Source organism: Ceratotherium simum, chromosome 22, assembly GCF_057802395.1.
Source record: "Ceratotherium simum simum isolate JZ-2026a chromosome 22, ASM5780239v1, whole genome shotgun sequence".
Taxonomy (NCBI): Eukaryota; Metazoa; Chordata; class Mammalia; order Perissodactyla; family Rhinocerotidae; genus Ceratotherium; species Ceratotherium simum.
In genome coordinates this window covers 39,486,339-39,506,855 of record NC_141921.1, presented here as the reverse complement: position 1 = coordinate 39,506,855, position 20,517 = coordinate 39,486,339, and the positions used below count along the sequence as shown (strand labels likewise).

Sequence of the window (20,517 nt, the reverse complement as noted above, 5' to 3'; positions counted from 1 at the left end):
TGCCTCTGGTATCATGCAAATAAAAGCATTAAGCTAAGAAGAGCTAGAAACATTTTTTTAAAAATTATTTCAAGTACCTTGTATGGGAAAATTGCATTTCCCTCACAGAGAATAGTAAGAGGTGGAAGAAATTATCTCCCTCAAAGTTTCCAAGGCACAAGCATGCAAAAAGTATAGGCTTGGGGAGGGTGGGGGACAGAGTGACCTGTGTCCCCCCACCTTCTAGCATATGCCCCCTCCCCAAGGTTTCAGATGCTCCAGGGAAAAAGTAAGTGTAATCGCCCCAAATGTCATAGAATCTGAACCATGATGGTGCATGAAACGAGTCAGAAAACTTGTGAAACCTTGACGCTTCTGTCAATTCTACCAGAGTAATAATGCCAAATTTTCAGGGACAGAAACCAAGAGCAAAGACTGTGAGCGCCATCTGGCGGCGAGGCCCATGGCGCCCTAACTGGCATTATCAGAGCATCCCCTGCCCCCGCCAATCATTTTTTCTGCTATGCCTACGACATGATATAACAGTTAACAGGGATTCCTGTGTGTCCTCTTAATAACAATCACACTGGTGTTTACGTAAGCCTAGGCAAGGCTGACAAATGCACACAAAAATATTGCCAGTCTACCTTCCCCAGAGACAAGCTGAAGCTGAAATGCACTGTGGGGGGCCAGGTGAGAGGACAGTCACAGCTCACACCTGTGTACCGTGCCAGGCACCATCTGAGCGCCTGTGCATACACTAGCGTATTAACCTACTTTTCACCATCCTGATTGGGACCACCATCACCTCACTTACAGAAGGAAAGAATGACACAGGACTTGGTGTCCTCCCATGTTCACCCAGCCTGGAAGTGGCTCAGTCCAGCCCCTGAGTCCACGCCGTGCTTCCCAGCATCCAGCTTTTAGTGCCGGTTCCTGGAGCCATCTGGTAAGGTGGAAAGAACTGGAACCAGGCAACTAAAGACTAGATGTGAATCATAACTCCACCTCTGACTGGCCATGTGTCCCTGAGCAAGGGACTTTGCCTCTCTGAGCCTCAATTTGCTCACCTGCAAAATGGGAACATTAATGGGAACATCGGCCTTCAGCAATGCTGTAAGGAACTATTGAAGAAATAGCACCTGTGAATGGGCTCTGTGAGCTCTGGAGCGTCCTAGGAAATATAAGCTATTGTTATCATCATTAGAGGGGATTAATTTTATGACTTTGAACTTTGCTCTGCATCCAGTCAGTGCTGGATGATCTAGAACCAAGGTCTGGTCTATTTATGGCTGAAAGTCCAAATGTTGTAGGAAGGCACATTAAGGGATCAGGTATCCCCAGGGGCAGCTGCGCCTGGGGCCCTGTGTGGGCAAAGATAAGGTTCCAGTTTTGATTACATATGACATGGTGGTGACTGAAGGAAAAGCTCTCTCCTGTCCCTTCCACTAGTTAAATCTAAAAAGCTTGGTTTCCCCAACACCCCAAGCCAAGATCAATCCATCTCTTTTTGTCCAACCTTGCAGAAGTACCAGTGTGCCTTGCAGACCTGGGCCAGCCCCCCTCTGACTGTGTGTTGCCTCCACCCACAGATCAGTGCCCTACAGAAAGGCTACAGCCAGGTGCTGTGCCAGACCCTGTCAGAGAGGAAATCAGAAATCACATCCCTGAAGAGTGAGGGCGAGAACCTAAGGAGGGACAACGCCATTTCATCAGGTGAGCTCCTTCTGGACTTGGGCCTGAGAGCTGCCACCCTCCCCTCTTTCCGAGGCCCCAGCAGACATCACCAATCAACCACCGCCCCTTTGCTCTCAGAACGGGGCTGCAGCCTCACAGATCTCAGCAGCCCTGCAGGCAGCCAATGTCAGTGGAGGAGGGTTTGCCCTCAAGAGAGGCGTGTTGCCATCCGCTTCCCTGGGCAGGGCCTGGTAAACCTTTGAGTGCGTGTTATCTCTCAGCTAGAAGGTCTGCTGAGCACCGGCCTCACCAGGGGGAACACAGGACACTGTGTGGCGTGGGCTGTCCCATAAGCCACCTTGCCAGGAGTGCACCTAGAGTGTGGACAGTAGGGGGTCGCCGCCCTAAAGCTCCCGTCATCTTACCCGAGTGCACTTGGGTCCCAGTGAGAATGTTTTTCTAATTGACCAACAGAGGCAGTTCCACACTGAAGAGCTTGGGTGGGGAGGGGCAGCCAGCACGTGGTCAGGGCACAGCTGCTCCCTGGCCTGGATTCCTTCCTTCATCAGCACGTTTAGTGAGCACCTGCTGGGGCCAGGCCCTGTCCTGGGCGCTGGGGAGAGAGCCCTGAGCAAAACAGTCAGATCCCTGCACTCGCAGGGCTGACATCCGAGAGCAGGTGACAGACAATGACAGGTGAACAGATGAATAAATAAGCCCCTTTCAGGGAGCAGTCGGTGCTGCGGGGAAAGTTGGGCGGTGTGGTGGCAAAGTGCCTCAGGAGGCCAGAGAGAACGGTGTTCCGGGCGGAGAGGGTGTGGGTGCAAAGGCTCTGAGGCTGGAGCAAGCTGGCTGTGATGGAGCAGCTGAAGGCGAGCGGGCTGGAGTGAACAGGGGACTGTGGGGCCGGGCGGGGTCCGAGGGGATGCAGGGGGTGGGGGCTAGATCATAGAGAGGGGTCTGGGTTTTCTCCTCAGGGTGATGGGAAGCCATTGGGGTTTTTAAAGCAGAAAACGACATGTCTAGAGACCTAGAGAGGACGGGGCACTAACAGAGAAAGAGGGGAGGGAGAGAAGCAAGTGATGGGGAGCAGGCAGTGAGTCTGGGTTGGCATACTGCTCTTGAAGTACTCAGTACACAGGAAACGTGTCCACAGCTGTCAACGCCGACTGTCGTGTTGAGCCACGTGTGCATCACTGTCTCTATACGAATCCATGTGCTTCCCTGGGCCAGCCTGACTGCTGGCTTTTCCTCTGCCTCACACTTCATGCCCCACACTTCCTCCCCTGCCCAGGCCTCTGCTTATCTTCTCCTTAACTTAGAGTGTCCTCAGATATTTGCTGAGCACCTCCCATGGGCCAGGCATTGCTCTGGGCACCAGGAGTATAAGGATGAACTCTCTGGGCCCTTGCCCTCCTCCCCTACGTCTGCCCGTCAGATCTCATCCCAGCTTCAAGCTTCTCCTGATACCACTTTCTCCAGTCAGGGAGGCGGACAGACCTGGGTGGGAGTAACACTTGGGATGGACTAGACCCACTGAAAGTGTGGTCCTCGACCAGCAGCGTCGGTATTCCCTGGGTCCTTGTGAGAAACGCAGAGTCTCAGGCCCCAGCCCAGACCTCCTGACGGAGAATTTACTCTTTTTCAAGATCCCATGTGTTTTGTACGCACATTCGAGTTTGAGAAGCACTGGCTGGGTTATGCTGCGGTAGCAAAGAGCCCCTCATCTCAGTGGCTCACAATACACAGGCTCGTTTCCTGCCTCCACCTTGTGTCCGTCGTGGGTCAGCAGGGGCTGTGCTCACTGTAGCCACTCAGGGCCCAGGCTGACAGAGGCCTTCACAACAGCTGCCTCCACGATGAGAGAGGCGGGGAGAACAAACAGGGCAGATGGAGTGACAGGGACTGGGTTTACTCTCCTGCCTGAAACAACTGAAAAACAAAAAACAGGAAAGATATCTGAAACAGCGGTTTTCATGTATTGGGCCCCAGGCAGCACATGACAGGGATCCAGGAGAGAGGGGAAGCAAACAAGATGAGCCCTACGATTGCCCCAGCTGACTGCCTGGAGGGAGGGGCCAGACCACAACCCAGAGAGGGGAACCCAAGCAGAGCCCAGTGGGCCCCTAGTTGAGGGGATGGAGTTGGAGAGGCCAACACAGCAGGGTTTGCTGGGCAGAGTAAATGGGAGGAGAGGGCTGCAGAGAGAGAGCCCCATATCTGCAGAGGGTCCCCTCAAGTCTTCAGCTGAGTACTGATCAGCATGTGTCATGTCATCTAAAGCCTCGAAGGGAGCTGGAGGATCCCCTTCCACAGTGGCTCACTCCTGTGTCTTTTGGCTGGAGGCCTCAGTTCCTCACCACGTGGGCCTCTCCCAGGGGCTGCTTGAGTGTCCTCACAACATGGCGGTTGGCTTCCCCCAGTAAGCGATCCAAGAGGAAGCCACAGTGTCTTTTATGACCCAGCCTGGGAGGTTACATTCCATCATTTCCACAATATCCTATTGGTTACATACATCAGGCCTATTCAGGGTGGGAGGGGCTCCACAAGGTGTGAATTCCAGGAGGCAGGGATCCTTGGGGCCATTCTGGAAGCTGGCTACCACAGAAATAATAGGTGCCATGTAACAAACACCATGGGTTATAGCCACTCTACCATGCTCTTTACAGGTACTATCTTATTTAACCCTTACATTAACTCTGTGGGCAGAGACAGTGGCAGGTGAGGTAACTTGTCCACAACCACCAAGCTAATAAATGGTGGAGATGGGTCCAAACTCAGTTGAGTGTGAATCCAGCCCATCAGTAGCCTCCAACAGTCCGCTCTGCCACAAGCCCATCTCCTGGTCCTTCCCTGTGCTGGGCCTTTGTTCCCCAGGCCCATGGTATGGCCTCTCCTCCCAGGTCTGCAGGCTTGTGCCCACAGGGGCCCCTAAAGGTGGCTTCTGTCCCAGCAGTGCTCCCTGACATCTCCTTATCTTCACTGAAGCCTTAAACGAACAATGTTCAGTGGACTGTGGCCACATCCTCATTCTAGCTCTGGGGTCCTTGGAGACAACCGCCTCAGCTCCAGGCAAGCGCCGGGGTGGCCTGGGCTTGGCGGGGGCTCGTCCACAAGTTGGCTGACAGTGACAACAATAACAGTAATCCTACTGCCTCTTTGACCTCCGTGGGTCTTTTTTTCTACAGGGTTGGTGTCATCTTTGCAAAAGGACATGTTAGCAAAGGATGAGCAAGTTCAACAACTAAAACAGGAGGTGAATCAACTAAAAAGTGAGAACAAAGAAAAGAATCACCAGCTCGAAGCCCTCAGCTCCAGAGTGAGTGTTGGGTCACCATCATGGGATTGTAGCTGTTGGTGACAAGTACTCATCTCATTGACTTTGGGCCCCGGCTTTAATGTTACTCCCTCCTCACACCGCGGTGAGATGAGGCGAGTGCCCAGGGGCATAGGGAGGACAGCTGCTGGGTGGGCCAAAACATGAAATGCCCCCCTGGAAAGACTAAAAGCAAGGGGCCAAGTTCTTTGCAGCTTTTCAAAGAACAGCATGTACGTGGCTCAAAATAAGCAAGATGTGTATTCAAATCCAGCCACCATTTTTGAACCCCTATTATAAATTAGTTTGTTTAATCCCAGCAACAAACACATCTATTAGCATGTATTCATTGCAAAGCTTAATATTAAAACAGACTAGGATCTCTCTGGGGGCAAGGATGCCCACACCGGGCTTCGTCACAGTCCCAGCCACCGCTGGGACTCCATAGTTGCCTCCACCGCAGGCAACACCATAGTTGCCTCCAAAGCAGAAGGTTTGAAGGTCCAGATGCAGACCTGCGGACTTCTGTTTCTTCCGTTAGACTTCAGTGTGTATTAGAATTCCTCTTTGTAAAATGAACCTGGTAGGCAAGTTAAGAGCTTTTTAAATGTAACTTTGACTATTTGCAAATTTTGCCTTCAATCCTGACTTTAGAATTCTGATCCTATAGGATAAGATTTCTCAGTATTTGTCTGATTTGTCTGTTTCGACGAGTTAAGGTAAAACCTGATAGCTTTCATCTCAGGTGGCAACTCAGAGATTCACAGAGGCTGCCTGATCAGTTAGTTATGTCTGCATGGGTAGGGGGGGCCGGAATAGATTTTGAGGTTCCAAAGAAAAGGCAGAAGGAATAATATCTGGGGCTTAGTACCATACCCAGTTTGGAGCTGAAAAGGCAGAGCATGAGCTTTGGGTCAGACAGACCAGGGTCCAATCCCAGAGCTTTCTTTTATTGTAACTTGTTTGGCCTCCATTGTCCCATCTGCGAAATGGGGATAACAAACTCATTTTCTGAGAAGTAGGAGGCTGATTTCAGTTGCGCGCTTTGGCCTCTGCGCCTGGTCAGCCGCCTGGCCGAGCTCTCTGCATTTGTTTCTCCTGAGCCAACTGACTTCCTAGGCACGTGTGATCGCTGTTTTGTGTGGGGTGTGCATGTGCGTGCATGTGTGTGCATGTGTGTGCGTGTGTGTGTGTGTGTGTCGGGGAGGAGGATGGGTTGTGGAGCTGATGCCAAGGGGAAGAAATATGGAAAAATGGCACCTGTTTGGCTGTTCTACTTTCTGAAGTGCACGTGGATTATTTTTCTCCCATTTCCCCTTCCTCGTTGACCTTGGAGTGAGGTGCCACCTTCTTCTTAAGCCCGTGCCAGCCTTTAGCACATGGGCTCCTTACCACCAAGGGTATTACCCTCATGGTCATTCAGGATGCCTATCTATTTTTTAAATTACGTATGTCATGTGTGTTAATTTTAGAAAAATAAGTAGACGATATTCAAAAGCAAAATTAAAAAGAGAAGAAAGGAAATGCTATCCTGAGAAATCAGTGTTAATATTTTCATTTTTCATGTATATTCTTCCAGTCTTGTTTCTATATATTACCTAGAAATAAATAAATTATATATATCTTACAGTGAATTTATACCATACACATTTTTTAAATTGTTAAACACTCACTGTTTTCCCATGTTAATAAATAAAAGCCCTTGTCATTGGTCTTAAGAGCTACATAATATTCTCCTGGATGTACACGGTAATAAAGTGGTCCCCTGTTATCAGACACTTGGGTTGTTTCCTTTTTTTTCTTCACTGTTGCTAAAAGTGCTGTGAAGAACATCCTTGAATCTACAGATTTTCTGATTGCTCTAGTCATTGTCGTTAGGATACAATACTAAAGTGGGAATCTCTGGGTCAAAAGAAGGCACCTCTTTACGCTGTTAATGCCAGTTGCCGAATTGCCCTCCGGAAAGGCTGTTCCGTGTACACCTCCACTACCAGGGCAGTTATGTCTTTGAGACGTAACTTGCATAAAGCACTAAGAGCCATCCGGGTTCCCTAGTGAGCCCCCCTGTATTCCTGAAAGCTGCTCTCAGCTGGTCACGGAGTGAACATCATCCCAGTCCCTCCACCCTAAGAACCCAGACTCTACAATGCTGGGTTTTTCCTGTGGTGTAGATTGCTGGCTTTTGAAGAATTTAGATGCTTTCAGAACTCATGAGAGGAGTGAACTAGGAGCTCCTGCAGGATCCCATGCATCCATCAGACACAAACGGTCACGCCTTTTGGAATTTGGGGGTGTGATCGGATTACATAGCAGGAAATGCTCTTAAGAGCAAATGTGGGGACATGGACCCCCAGACAACTCTGCGTGGCCTTGCTGTCCGTTTTCTTCACAGTGCTCAGTGCTAAAAGAAGAGTTAAAAAGGGAAGATGCCCAGAAGGAGCACCGGGATGCCCAAGAGACAGAGTTAAAACGCTGCAAAGCCGTGAGTTGAACCTCCTCATTCCTAGTTATCTGCAGAAATGCTAGACTTTGACCTTCAGGGTTTGGGTGGGGTCCTTGGCCCTTTAGATGGCACGGGCTCTGGGGCTTTATGATTGTCCATTTGTTTGTTAATGTAGTCTCATAATTCTTCCATTTGCTGCCTCTAGCCTCAAGGAGGAGATGAATGAAAAAACTATGGAAAACACTCTCTTCCAGAGTTCTCTGGGCCATTGGCTCTAGCTCCCTCACCAGGTTTCCCCTGGGGCTGGGCTGGGGTTGGGATGGGGACAGGGACTGGAGGTGGCCGACTGGCCACCATATGCTGCTAGAAATTGACTCTGGTCGCCTGTCCCTGATCTGTGATGTTCCACTGTCACAGTTTTATCATAGCTACAGGCACTATTATTGATACAAAATTCTTCCATAAGTATTTTTATTTAAATACATCCATTTTACACCAATTTGTAAAAGTAAAACAAAAAGGAAAGGCATCATTTGCCTTATATAGAAAGTGACTATAAAAATAAATACAACGAAAATATGACCATTAAAATGAAAATGTTCCGGGCTGGCCCCGTGGCATAGCGGTTAAGTGCGTGCGCTCCACTGCTGGCGGCCTGGGTTTGGATCCCGGGCGTGCACCGTTGCACGTCAGGTCATGGTGTGGCGGCGTCTCATATAAAGTGGAGGAAGATGGGCACAGATGTTAGCCCAGGGCCAGTTTTCCTCAGCAAAAAGAGGAGGATTGGCATGGATGTTAGCTCAGGGCTGATCTTTGTCGGGGGAAGAGGGAGAATCTCCCTCTGCCCTTTCCCTTAAGGTTCTTCTGGCTGGCCAAATAATCAACAAGACAGGTTAGCAGGAGAAAATAATACCAAGTTTAATAACATGTATACATGGGAGAAAGCAGGGACACTGCGTTTCTCAACACAATAGCAGAAATTCTCGTCTTAAATATCATTTTCAGCCAATGACAAAGGAGGATTTTGGCGGTGGGGGGAGTCAGTTACAGGAGATTACCACTAAAGCACAGTAAACAAGAGTAAGGTTTATTATGCAGCCCAAGGCCTCACCTTCCACATTGATAAGTCACTAAAAAGGAGCTCATCCCCCTCTCTTCTCCAAACAGAGAGGGAGATACCTTTACAAATGGAGATTTCCCTTATAAATGTAAATGATTGTCTGGCAACTCTTCGCAGGGTCATCCAGAGAATGTGGCCAGAGAGACAGAACTTCTGATAAGAGGGGCTTGTTGGTGCCTTTCCTATTGTAACATTTACCCTACGTTATCTTTACAGCCATCATGATAGATCTATTCCAGGAAGGAGCTACCATGTCAAATTCTTTAGGCAGTTAGTGGGGGAGGTCAAATGTCCTCAGAGAAAACAACCAAGGTAAAGAGATAGATTTCAGGGTGGCCAAATCTTGATCTCCCACATCTTCCTCACACACAAAAAAAAGAAAAAAAAATGAAAATGTTCCTTCCCCATGCCAACTGAATCCTCCCGCACATCGCCAGGCAGATATCTTTCCATTCATTGAGAAACACAGCGCCTTAGACACGAAGAGGGGACGTGCTCTTCCCCGTGTCAGGAGCATTTCTATTCTCTGCCTCAAACAGAAAAAAAGAAACATTTCATTGTTCTCTTCTCCCAAACTGTGCCCATTGTGTCTTCCAAACAGCCCTTATTTAGATTGATCTCAAAAATATATCCCAAGAGAAAAGATTGTAATGAGTTGATGGATATCTTGTACTGTTTAATCCAGGATCCATGCTGATTTTCAAAAGAAATTAATCATTTTCCTTTGCCCAGCACTTTGAATATATCAGTTGAAAAAAAGTCTACTGTGCCCTACAGATGTAGAATTCCTCCCCAAGGGAAGGAATTAAGCTGATACTAGACTAGATTTTTGCCTTAATGAACCCGATGAAATGAGTTATGAAGATTCGGACCTTTCAGCCCAGAAGGCAGCTAGCTCCTGCTTGCCATCAAAAAGTTGACTTCCCTGTTGTTGAAACTCTTTCAGCAAATCCAAGACATGGAGAAAGAAATGAAGACGCTCAGGGAGGAGTTGAAGAAGAGTTTTTCTGAGCAGAGCATGATCTCTAAGACGCTTCGAGAAAAGAGCAAGGTATGGACGGCAAGGACATTGTTGGGCCAGGAGTTCCACACGCATCATCTCCATTAATCCTCACAGTGACCCTGCGTGGTCGATACTGGTATTAACCCACGTTACAGCTGGGAAAACTGAGGCTCACGGAGGTGAAGGATGTTACCTTAGTCCACTCAAATAAAGCAGTTATGGTAGAACCTGAATCCAAAGCTCCCATGTGTGACCACTACCCTAGGCTTCCTTCAAATCTCAATTGTAAGATTATCCAGAAAAGAACTGATCTATCAAATCAAGTTTGCCAATGATGTTGTTCAAACTTAAATGCTTGTATTTATTTTTTTGTCTGTGTTCTATCAGCCACTGAGAGAAGTATGTTTTAAAAAAAATCTCATTGTAATTGTGGATTTGTGTATTTCTTCTTTTAGTATTGTCAATTTTTGCTTTATATATTTTTGAGGCTGTTAGTAGGTGCATATGAATTCAGGATGTTAATACTTACCTGTTGAAAAAAACCCTTGATCCTCATAAACTATCACTTTGCATCTCTAGTAATGTGTTCCCTTACAGTCTACTTTGTCATTAATGTAACTCCATCAGTGACACTGGCTTTCTGTTGGTTATAGAGTTTTCATACCGTATCTTTTTTGTACTTTTTCTGTCAATCTCTGTTTTAAGTTTTAGATAGATCTCTTCTACATAGCATATCATTTTTGTAAAATCCAGCTTGACAATCTTTGTCGTTTAGTCCATTTATATTCAGTGTAATTGCTGGGATATTGAGGTTTAAATTTACCTTCTTGCTCAGCACCAGTTGTACCATCTGTGCTATATTCCTTTTTCTCTCCTTTCTTGCCTTCTTTTGAGTTGATGGTATCATTCCATTTTTCTCTATTAGCTTGGAAATGTTTCACTCTTTTACTATTATTTTAGTAATAATAAGACAGTAGCGTTCATTCTTACCTTACCAAAATCCAATATTAATTGGGTTCTTCACTCTCATACCATTTTTTAGTGGTCATCCTAAAGACTAGAATATGCGTTCTTGACTTACCAAGATCCAATATTAGTTCATAATTGTGCCCTTCTCTGTGACAATGCAATGACTTTAGGATACTTTGACTTCACTTACTCCCTCCAGATTTATACGCCATTGTTTTCATTTTCCAAACTACTCTCTATATTTAAAACCCCAAAAGACATTATTAGTATTTTCATATATTCGTATCCACACACTACTCTTTCTGGTGCTTGTCTTTCCTGCATCTCCGATCATCCATCTGGGATCATTTTTCTTCTGTCTGGAGAACACCCTTTAGTGTTTTCCTTCCATGTGGCTCTGCTGATGACAAATGCTGTCAGGTGCATGTGTGTGTGTGTGTGTGTGTGTCTGTCTGAAAATGTATATTTAACCTTCTTTGTTTTTAAAATGAGGTAAATAACCTTCATTCATTCTTAAAACACATTTTGACTGAGTATTGAATTCTGCATTGGCAGTTATAGTGTTAGGTGTATTGTTCTATCATCTTTTGGTTCCTGTTGTTTCTATTTAGAAGTCATTTATAAGCCTAATTATGGTATAATCTCTCTTTTTTTCTCTGGATGCTTTTAAGATTTTCTTTTCTCTTGATTTCCAGCAGTTTTATAATGATTTATCTAGGTGTGGATTCATTTTTATTTACCTTTTTTGGAGTTCTTGGGCCTTCTTGAATCTCTGGCTTGGTGTTTTGCATTAGTTCTGGACTCAGGCTGTATGCCACGTAGGCAGTGGGGAGCTACGGAAGGCTTTTGAACAGGGGACCAATATGACTACATTTGTGATGAATAATACTGGGGGAAATGATAGCTATAATTTCTCATGTATTAGGCATTATGCCAAACATTTAATCTCTTTTCTTCTTCACAACAGCTCTATGATCTAGAAATTATGCTCTCCATTTTACAGATGAGGGAATAATCAAGGCTCCTGCTTACTAGTAAAGTAACTAGCCCAAAGCCACACAGTTAGTAAGTGGCAAAGCCAAGATTGGAAGCCAGGTTTGTCTGACTCCAATTACTGTGGCATAGCCACTAGCTACATGTGACTGTTTACGTTGAAATTAATCAAAATTAAATAAAATTTAAAATTGAATTCCTTGGTCACACCGGCCACATTTCAAGTATTTGATAGCCAGGTGTGGCTGGTGGCCGCCGTGTTAGACAACACAGACACGGAGCATTTCTATCACACGGAACTGCTCTATGGCTTGGTAACTCTCACAGTCCCAGGAAGAATGTACTGGAAGGAAATAAACAAGAGGCGAGGAGGCCAGTTATCACAGGCCAGAGGTTCTCAGTGCCTGGCGGGGCCTTGCACGGGGCGGGAACGGAGAAGTGGAGGGGATGTGAGAGGGATCGGGGCGAGAGGCTTGGAGCACTCGGCTGTGAGAGATGGAGCGGGGCCGCAGCTGAGGTGACTCTGAGGCTTGGGGTTGCGAATGGGGGGGTGTTCATTGAGATGGGGAATGTAGATAAGGGCAGAGTCCAGGGCCGGACTTCACATTTGCAGCGTATGAAAAAGTCTGCTGAAATAGAGGTCGGAGCGTGTGTAGACCGGGGAGGATTGTACAGGGAGGAAACTAAGGCCAGAGAGGTTAGATGGCTTTTCCAGGGTGACATAGGTAGCTAGAGGTTCTTCCACTGCACTCAGAAGAAAGCTCTACCGGGCTTTTCTGGGTCTTTTATTACATCTGTGTGACCCCTCTTCAGCCCTGTAATAAATAGCCTGCGAAGTTGTTTCAGCACAAAATCCTTTCGTTTATTTAGTAGAGTTTGCCTCATTTCCTGATAGTGTCAGAACCCTGGGCTCAGCAGGGGCTTTCAAAAGGTTTATCTTTGGAAAATAAATTGAGCAGCGGCAGGTCCTGTAATGGCCAGCAGAGGGTAGCATCGAGCACTCCCAAGCTCACCTGCAGTTGGGGGAAGAAATGAGTCGCCGCTTTCAACGCCGTCTTTTGCAGGCTGTGCTTCTTATAGACATCGCTTAGCAAGCCTCTCAGGTTTCCTCTAGTGAGCGTGCTAAAAGTGGTAATGACAAATAGTTATGATAATAAACCCAATAGTAACATTTGCCAAGTACTCGTCATGGGCCGGTTACTAAAGGCATTAGAACGACGCTGCGTGGCAGGTGTTCCCGTCCGCTTGTATAGGTTACAGCAATACCCAGCACACTTCTAGAACCCTCAGCTGGCACTATTCCCGACATTCTGAATCCCCACAATACCTCTATGAGGTGGTACTAGTATCATCATCCCCATTTGACAGACAGGGACCCTGAGTCGCAGAGCAGTGAGATAACTTTCCCAGGTCATGCAGCTTGTGAGGGACTGAGCTGGAGTCTGTGGTAGGACAAACGTAGTTGAGCCCGGGATGCAGGGCTCAGCCCTTTCCCCTAGGGGACGGCATATTGTGGGCCTGCCTCCACCCCGTGTACGCTTGTGACCCCTGCCACATGTGCGCAGCTGTCCCTGCCCCTCTGGGCCTCCCCCACGGCCATTAGACCTCCTAGAGGAATTTCCCCAGAGTGCATTATGATCACATTAGCAGCAAGCGCGTGCTTTCATCATCCTTTCAGGTTGAAGAGAAGCTTCAGGAGGATTCCAGAAGGAAATTGCTTCAGCTACAAGAAATGGGGAACAGAGAGAACCTCATTAAAGTCAATTTGGAAAGGGCAGTAGGTCAGGTAGGCGTACTCCAGAGCCCCCTGCATTGGCCCACATTCCCCATGGATTTTCTGCCCCAATGGCTGGTGGGGATGAGCGAGGAGGAAGATGGCCGTGGTTTAATTCTCCCATTTATCTCATGGGCAGAAACTTTGAGTGGCTTCTGCATCCCAGTGGACGTCACTGAAGAGGCTTTTCCTGCTGGGAAGCTGCCCACTCTAATAGGTAGCTGTGGCCCGAGACCCTGACCAGGCAGCCACTCCCGGCTCAATGCCCACCCCAATTAACCAGCCGAGCCGGTCCCTCTAGGGAAGGGTTGGAGCCTCTTGACCCCAATGGTGTTTCTCGTACTTTCTCCCTAACATTTTCAGTCCCGATATTTACCACAATCTTTCTTTCTCTGGGCCCCCAGCAGATGTCACTGTCAGTGTCCATAAGGAAATGCCCCTTTTCTTAATTAAGTAAAACCCTAGAATGTCCAAGCTCATGCTAGATGGAGAAGTCCCTGGGCAGGGTGGTGAGCAGGCTGGTCTGCGGTGCCATTTCTCTAATGCTCTGACCCAAGGTGGCTCAGTGGCCCTTCCTGTTACACGTGGCACAGATGTGAGGGCCAAAACATGCAAACGAGACTTTACCAAAGGCTAAGGGAAAACAGACGAGAAACCAAGATGGGGGCCCACCAAGGGCAGCCCGCCTTGGGCTCCTCCTCAAGGGGTCCTCTCCTGGCAGCCATGGCTCCAGGGGACGCAAGAATGTTTTGCATGTACCTGTGTTTGTGCCTTTTTTTTTTCTGGGAGGGAGGTTCCACCGTTCATTCATTGGATTCTGAGAAAGGTCTATGAACAGCCAAAAAAGGTTAAGAATCACAATCCTTAAAGGAGCCCTTCATCCCACCAAGCCCAGGCCCCAAACCCGTTCCATTTGGTAGCGTTCTGAACCAGCAGTGTGACTGGGCTTTGTCAGAGACACAAGCAAGTTAAATATTGATGCCCACTATGACAGATTTTAAAGCCCCTTCAACAGATGTCAACCGTCACCCCCAGTGTCGTTTCTCCTGCAGGATACCAACCCCCTAGTAAGAGCAGAAAGCTTGCTCTCTGGGCCTCCCTTTGTGCCCCTGGGCTACCCCCTCACCTTTCCTGCCCTCTGCACCCTGCAACACACACCTGACTTGGGGACATGATCTGTGCCACTTGCCCAGGTGCAAGGTCCTGGTTGGAGCTCTGGGCAGAGGTCATCCAGGAGGACCCTCAGAGACACTGAGATTCCTCCAGGTCTAGACTCCAGAGAAAGAGGACGAGCCCTTTCTTTGCTGCCCTGCCTTCCCACCCCACCCACCTGTCTCCAGGCCCCTGCTCCCTGTCTGAGGTTCTGCCCTTTCCCAGGCAAGTGACTCCAGGACTGAGCCCGTCGTCCAGGAGGACCTGTCCATCCACCTCTGAGCAACCCTACAGGGTGGTAATGGGGACCATCACTCAGAGGGCCCTCTCTACATGACCTCCTCCTTGGGCGAGCCAGACCCTCCCCTTGGCCGTGAAACCAGAGGACCGCCTGGAGTGCCTTGAGGCACCCTGCTTGGCTTCTGGCAGGCTGACTGCAGCGATGCCCTCAGGAGATTCCTCATTCCACTGCTTGGTTTCCCAGAACTCCGAGTTGTGCTGTAAACTCCTGTGTCTTGTTACCTGTTGACTTTTAAGTTGATTCAGTGGCCCTTATGGTCCCTTCAGGTCTGTTTTAGACTCTTCAGTGACCACATTTTGCCAGTGAACCAAAAACCCAGGCCAAGGGCCACCGTGTTGGTAAATTGCTGGAGAAAGTTGGGCTTCTTTGCCTCTCACTTCTCATAGAACCCTGGCCACTTTGAATTTGTAATTCTATAAACCCTGATTTAATTTAACTGTGCAATTCCATCAACCATAATCTGAAAACACCAAGGAGGCACTCAATAAAAGCTGGTTGAACTGAAGTGGAGGACCCTACCTTTGACCCCTGTTTCTGCAGACAAGCATTCAATGATTACTTATTAAGGATCTACTCTGGGCCAGGCAGGGATACAAAGGGATACAAAGATGAATACAATAGACACAGTCTTCGGGACAGGTATGGTCTGAGGCACAAAATGGCAGAAGGGAGCCCCTTCTCCTCTCCCCAGGCACCTTTGCTGATTACACAATTTACTTGGGCTGACAGCCTCAATATTTATTTCACAGTCTGGTGCCAACTTAGCAATTATGGAAGAGTGCTCCAGGCCCCGGACTTCCCACTGGATAATTGGCAGCAAGTGGCTCTTCCAAGGGCTTGAGACGTGTGTGCACTGACCACGTGTGTCGGTTGGGTTAGGCAGGCCTGCCTAAAAAGTAATTAAACCTGCTGTTCTCTTCTCATCTGTGGGCACTGCCCCTTCCGGTGAGAGGCGAAGATTTTAATGACCCATAGTGACCGTGAAAGATGTGCGGACCCTTCTAACTGATTTCTCCTGGACCCCGGCGATGGGAGTGCCACACCTGGGCTTGCGTCTCCAGCTGCGCCCCCCGCCCCCCACTGACTTGGTTGCTGTCTCTTTGTGCTGCAGCTGGAGCATTTCAGAAGTCAGGTCATCAAGGCCACCTATGGACGAGCAAAGCCGTTCCAGGACAAACCCATCACCGATCAACAGGTTTGTCTGGCTTTTCACTTTCTTCTTCGGGGACCCGGGCCTCCAGACACTGGGAGCATATGCTTCTGTTTTTCGTGGTGGCACATATTTTTCACACTGTTGCTACACCATAAAGATTTGTTTTGATTTTATGGGATTTCCTGGCTTTTAAAGTAAAAGCCAGTTAAACTCCCTTGAAATGTTTCTGTGAAAATCGAGTTAAACCACTCAGGGCTATTTCTGGTCGCCAGACATGCACGTTAACCTGCGTTAGCCCTGTGAGAAAAGGGGCTGCCTCACCATAGATGATTTGTGATGGCTTGTTCCTTCTGAAGAGGCAAGATGGCAATGAGGATGGACTTCTGGCCATCACGATGGCCTTGTCATCCTTTCAATTATTCTTCCCACCCCTCTGTGTCAATGTGCAGGTAAGAGTACACGCTGTGGGCTGCTCTCGTCGGTTATAGGAGAACCTGACCCCCTATTGATAAGCCCACAGCATCAGGCTCAGTGTTATGAATCACTCCTAGAAGGCAGAAGAATCTAGAACAAACTCATGGCAACAGTACAGGCCTTTGGTTCTTAAAAATCATCTCTGACCCTGGGAAGTGTGTCCTGGTGACGGAGCCCATGTCCTGCTCCAGAGTCATCACCAAAACGTGTCAGGACCTCCCTCCCCGCCTGCTGAGATGGGAGCTTAAGCTGATGCTCCCCTGGTTCCCTCCTCCCAGAGCCACGCTGTATTTTAAATCTTTTTTTTCTTTTTCTCACCAGGTAATAGAGAAGATTACCCAGGTCACTGAGGACAACATCAACTTTCAGCAGAAAAAATGGAGCCTGCAGAAGGAGACTCAGCTCAGCAACTGCAAACAGGAGGAAATCACAGAGAACATCGAGAAGCTGAGAACGTCTTTAGACAGCTGCCAGGTGGCCCTTCTCTGCTCTCCACGAATGTCCCCTTTGTCTAATTTCTGTGCTCCTCGTTTGGGAAGTGGTCCAGCCTTTGAGAGCAGCAGGTCGGGCAGAAACGCTCTGCCTTTTAGGCCACCTCTTTTCTTGTTGGAGAAACTTCCTCGAGAACAGAAAACAAAGGACCTCAAAAAAATGCCTCCCAGGTGAACTTGGTGTGGCCAGGGAAGAAATGCCCGAGACACTCCAAGTACTGACCCTGGGAAGCCCCGGGCCCTGGCAAAAAAAAAAAAAATAGCCCCATGTTATTTCCAGAGAAACCAAAGAAACACTTCTGCTCTTTATTTGCCTTTCTTTTCTGGCCCAGCAGTGGAAAGGCTGTTCTTATCCCTGTTGCCTTTGACTCCGGAGGAGACGGGTCCAGGGGGTCCGTCTGAACCCCGCCGGCCCCCCTGCCGGGATGCGGCTTAGCAGAGCAGGCAGCTGCTTCTGCTTTCTCTGGAAATAAGCAGCTACTATTTGGGGAGTTTCTGCAAATGTTGGCTTGTCAGCAGTCCTTCAAATCAGGAAACCGCGCTTTCTGATCAGCCTGTGTGTTGATCTCAGCAGGAATTTTGATGACTAAAAGCAGCCAAATTTGGTTCTCATTTCAGCCAAACTGTCCTTGGCAATTTGGCTTTAGAATTGCATATGTGCCTAAAAGTGGGGTCTCTTTGGCCATCAAAAGTCCCAATTCGAGTGCCACAAAAGTAAAAGCTGCCCGCCCAAAAAAGCAAAGGAAACCGTGCCGTCCCAATGCGGCCCACGTGCGGCACTGCCCGCTTCACGACCAAGTCGAGAACGTTGTTCTTCACAGGCCTTGTCAGGTGCTGTTCCTGGCGACAGTGTCTGGGCTCCTCACGGTCTCGTCTCTTCCCAGGCTTGCATGAGAATGTCTTGCTGTAGCAACGACCTGAAGAAGGAGGTCGACCTTCTTCAGGACCTGCAGGTGAGCCCGCCTGTTTCGGGTCTCCGGAAGGTCGTGCTGGACATGCTGCGCCTGTCGCTGTCCTGGCTGGAGGAAACGGAGTGTCTCCTCCGGGACGTGGGGATCCACCTGTCCAGCTCCGACAAAGGTTACTGGAACTTTTTTCTCACGTAGTTGCATGACTCTAAAATGTCGCATTGAATCTTATCATGATGGGACATCTGTTGAGGAGGCTTCTTAGGTATGTGGCCAATTCCCTTCTCCAGACTGCCTTTGCTTCTCCACTTGAGAAGTGATTTTCCTGGAAAAAAATACACAAGTGAGACATGATTACTGAAGAAAATTGAGAATGTGACAGAGGCAAAAGGAAAATTAAGTCAAAATTATGCTAAATCCTATCTCTTAGAATTAACTAACATTATCTATATATTTTTAATAGACATTTTTTAGAGCAGTTTTAGGTTCACAGCAAAATTAAGAGGAAAATATAGATATTTCCCATGTACCCCCTGTCCCCACATGCACAGCCTCCCCCATTATCAACATTGGCACCAGATGGTACGTTTGTTACAACTGATGAACCTACATTGACAATCATAATCTGCCAAAGTCCATAGTTTACATTAGGGTTCACTCTTGGTGTTGTACATTCCGTTATACATATACATGTATAATGACATGTAGCCACCATTATAGTATCATACAGAGTAGTTTCACTGCCCTAAAAGTCCCCTGGGCTCCCCCTATTCATCCCTACCCTCACCCCCAGCCCCTGGCAACCACTGATCTTTTTACTGTCTCCATAGTTTTGCCTTTTCCGGAATGTCATATAGTTGGAATCCTACAACTTTTCAGACTGGTTTGTTTCACTTAGTAATATGCATTTAAGTTTCCTCCATGTCTTTTCATGGCTTGATTTCTTAGCACTGAATAATATAGTCCATTGTCTGGATGTACCACAGTTTATTTATACATTCACCTACTGAAAGACGTCCTAGTTGCTTCCCAAGTTTTGGCAATTATGAATAAAGCTGCCATAAACATCCATGTGCAGGTTTTGTTGTGGACATAAGTTTTCAACTCCTTTGAGTAAATACCAAGGAGCGTGATTGCTGGATCATGTGATAAGAGTATGTTTAGTTTTTAAAGAATCCACCAAACTGTCTTCCAAAGTGGCTGGACCGTTTTGCATTCCCACCAGCAGTGAATGAGAGTTCCTGTTGCTCCTCATCCTCGCCAGCATTTGATATTGTCACTACTGTTACAGTTTGTGCACAACTTCTAAGGCATTTTCCCGTGGAAATAGCTGTGTGATTCTAAGCAAGTTACTTACCCTCTCTATGTCTCAGTTTCCTTACCTGTAAAAGGGGATAATAAGGAGTACCCACCCCTTAGAGTTGTGAGGATTAAATGCATTGATGAATGTAAAGTTCTTAGGATAGTACCTGACATAGAATAGGCATTAGCTATACATTTATTGATCTTTTTAATTTTACAAAAAAATAGTGTCACTTTATAACAATTTTCTTTAGTTTTGTTCCCAATGGTACATCAGGAACACCCTTCCATGTCGATACACACAGATCTACATCACCATTGTTACTGATGGCAAGGAACCCCGTTGTGTAGGGTGTACCATAACTTATTTAGCCAATCCTCTCTCACAGGCATTGAAGTTGTTTCCAGTTCTCCACATTTATGGACAATGCTGCAATAAACATTACTGCACATGTACCCATTCACCTTCTCTTTATCATCCTAGAGGTGGAAGGATGTGGACCACTCCTATCCAACAAAAATTTATTGCAGGCTTACTAGGTACCAGGCACCATGTAGGGCGGAGATATAATGGGATCAGAAACAGGTGGAATCCAGGTCATCGGGTGTTGGCTGTAAAATTCCTCCCCCTTTACTGTATGTTGGAAATTTTTCATAATAAAATATTGAGGAAAAAGCAGGCACTATCCTAGCCCTTGTAGATCTTATGGTCTCAGGGAGGAATAGGGTGGGCGTGCATTGAAAAATCACTCACACATAACACTTTAAAGGTGACAGTTGCTACAGAGGAAAAGTGCAGGGCTCTGACCTGGTCAGGGAGAGTGGGGCATCTGCAGGATGCATAGGAGTTATTTGCCAAAGAGGGGAGGGGAGAGGAGAGCATTCTGGGTAAAGGGAGCAGCATGGTGGGCTAGCAGAGCATGGAGAACACAAGGGGCTGAAAGAAATGGGGGCAGGCAGCAGGGGCTGGGTGGGGCAGGGGAGGGAGGTCAGGAGGGGCTATGCCATGCAAGGGTTGGCAGGGCCCCGGTAAGGAGCTCTGCTTTACCCTATGAGCAGCGAGAAGCCCCTGAAGGGTTTTAAGGAAGGAACCAATGGAACAGGTTTGCATTTGGAGATAATTATCTTGGCCATGAGTGGAAAATGTACTGGAAGGTGGCCAGCGCATTAGGATCACGGGGAGACCAGTCAGGAGGCTGTCACAAGAGATGACGGTGGCCCGCACTAGGGCAGGGGTGGGGATGGAGAAAGAGAGAAGATCCCCGGGGCGCTTCAGAGGTAAATCAACAGGCCACAGTGGTGGAATTGGATATGGTTGGAAGGGAACTGACAGAGAGAAGCAGCCCTCTAGGTTTCTGGCTTGTGTAAAAGGACAGATGTGATTCCTTCACTAAAATCCAGAAATGCTGCATGAGGACCAGGTTTGAGGGGGAAGATGAGTGTGAGGAGCCTGTGAGACATC

The 20,517-nt window shown here is 47.8% G+C and overlaps 1 protein-coding gene across 1 annotated transcript in view; it reads left to right on the top strand.

Annotated features, from left to right (window-relative positions):
* FHAD1 (forkhead associated phosphopeptide binding domain 1) overlaps positions 1–20,517 on the top strand; it is a 129,849-nt gene that overhangs the window by 55,062 nt on the left and 54,270 nt on the right. Inside the window, 8 exon segments of the mRNA XM_087445824.1 lie at positions 1,572–1,695; positions 4,845–4,975; positions 7,365–7,454; positions 9,482–9,586; positions 13,179–13,286; positions 15,839–15,922; positions 16,676–16,828; positions 17,730–17,925. Coding sequence (XP_087301950.1) covers positions 1,572–1,695; positions 4,845–4,975; positions 7,365–7,454; positions 9,482–9,586; positions 13,179–13,286; positions 15,839–15,922; positions 16,676–16,828; positions 17,730–17,925 — 991 coding nt within the window.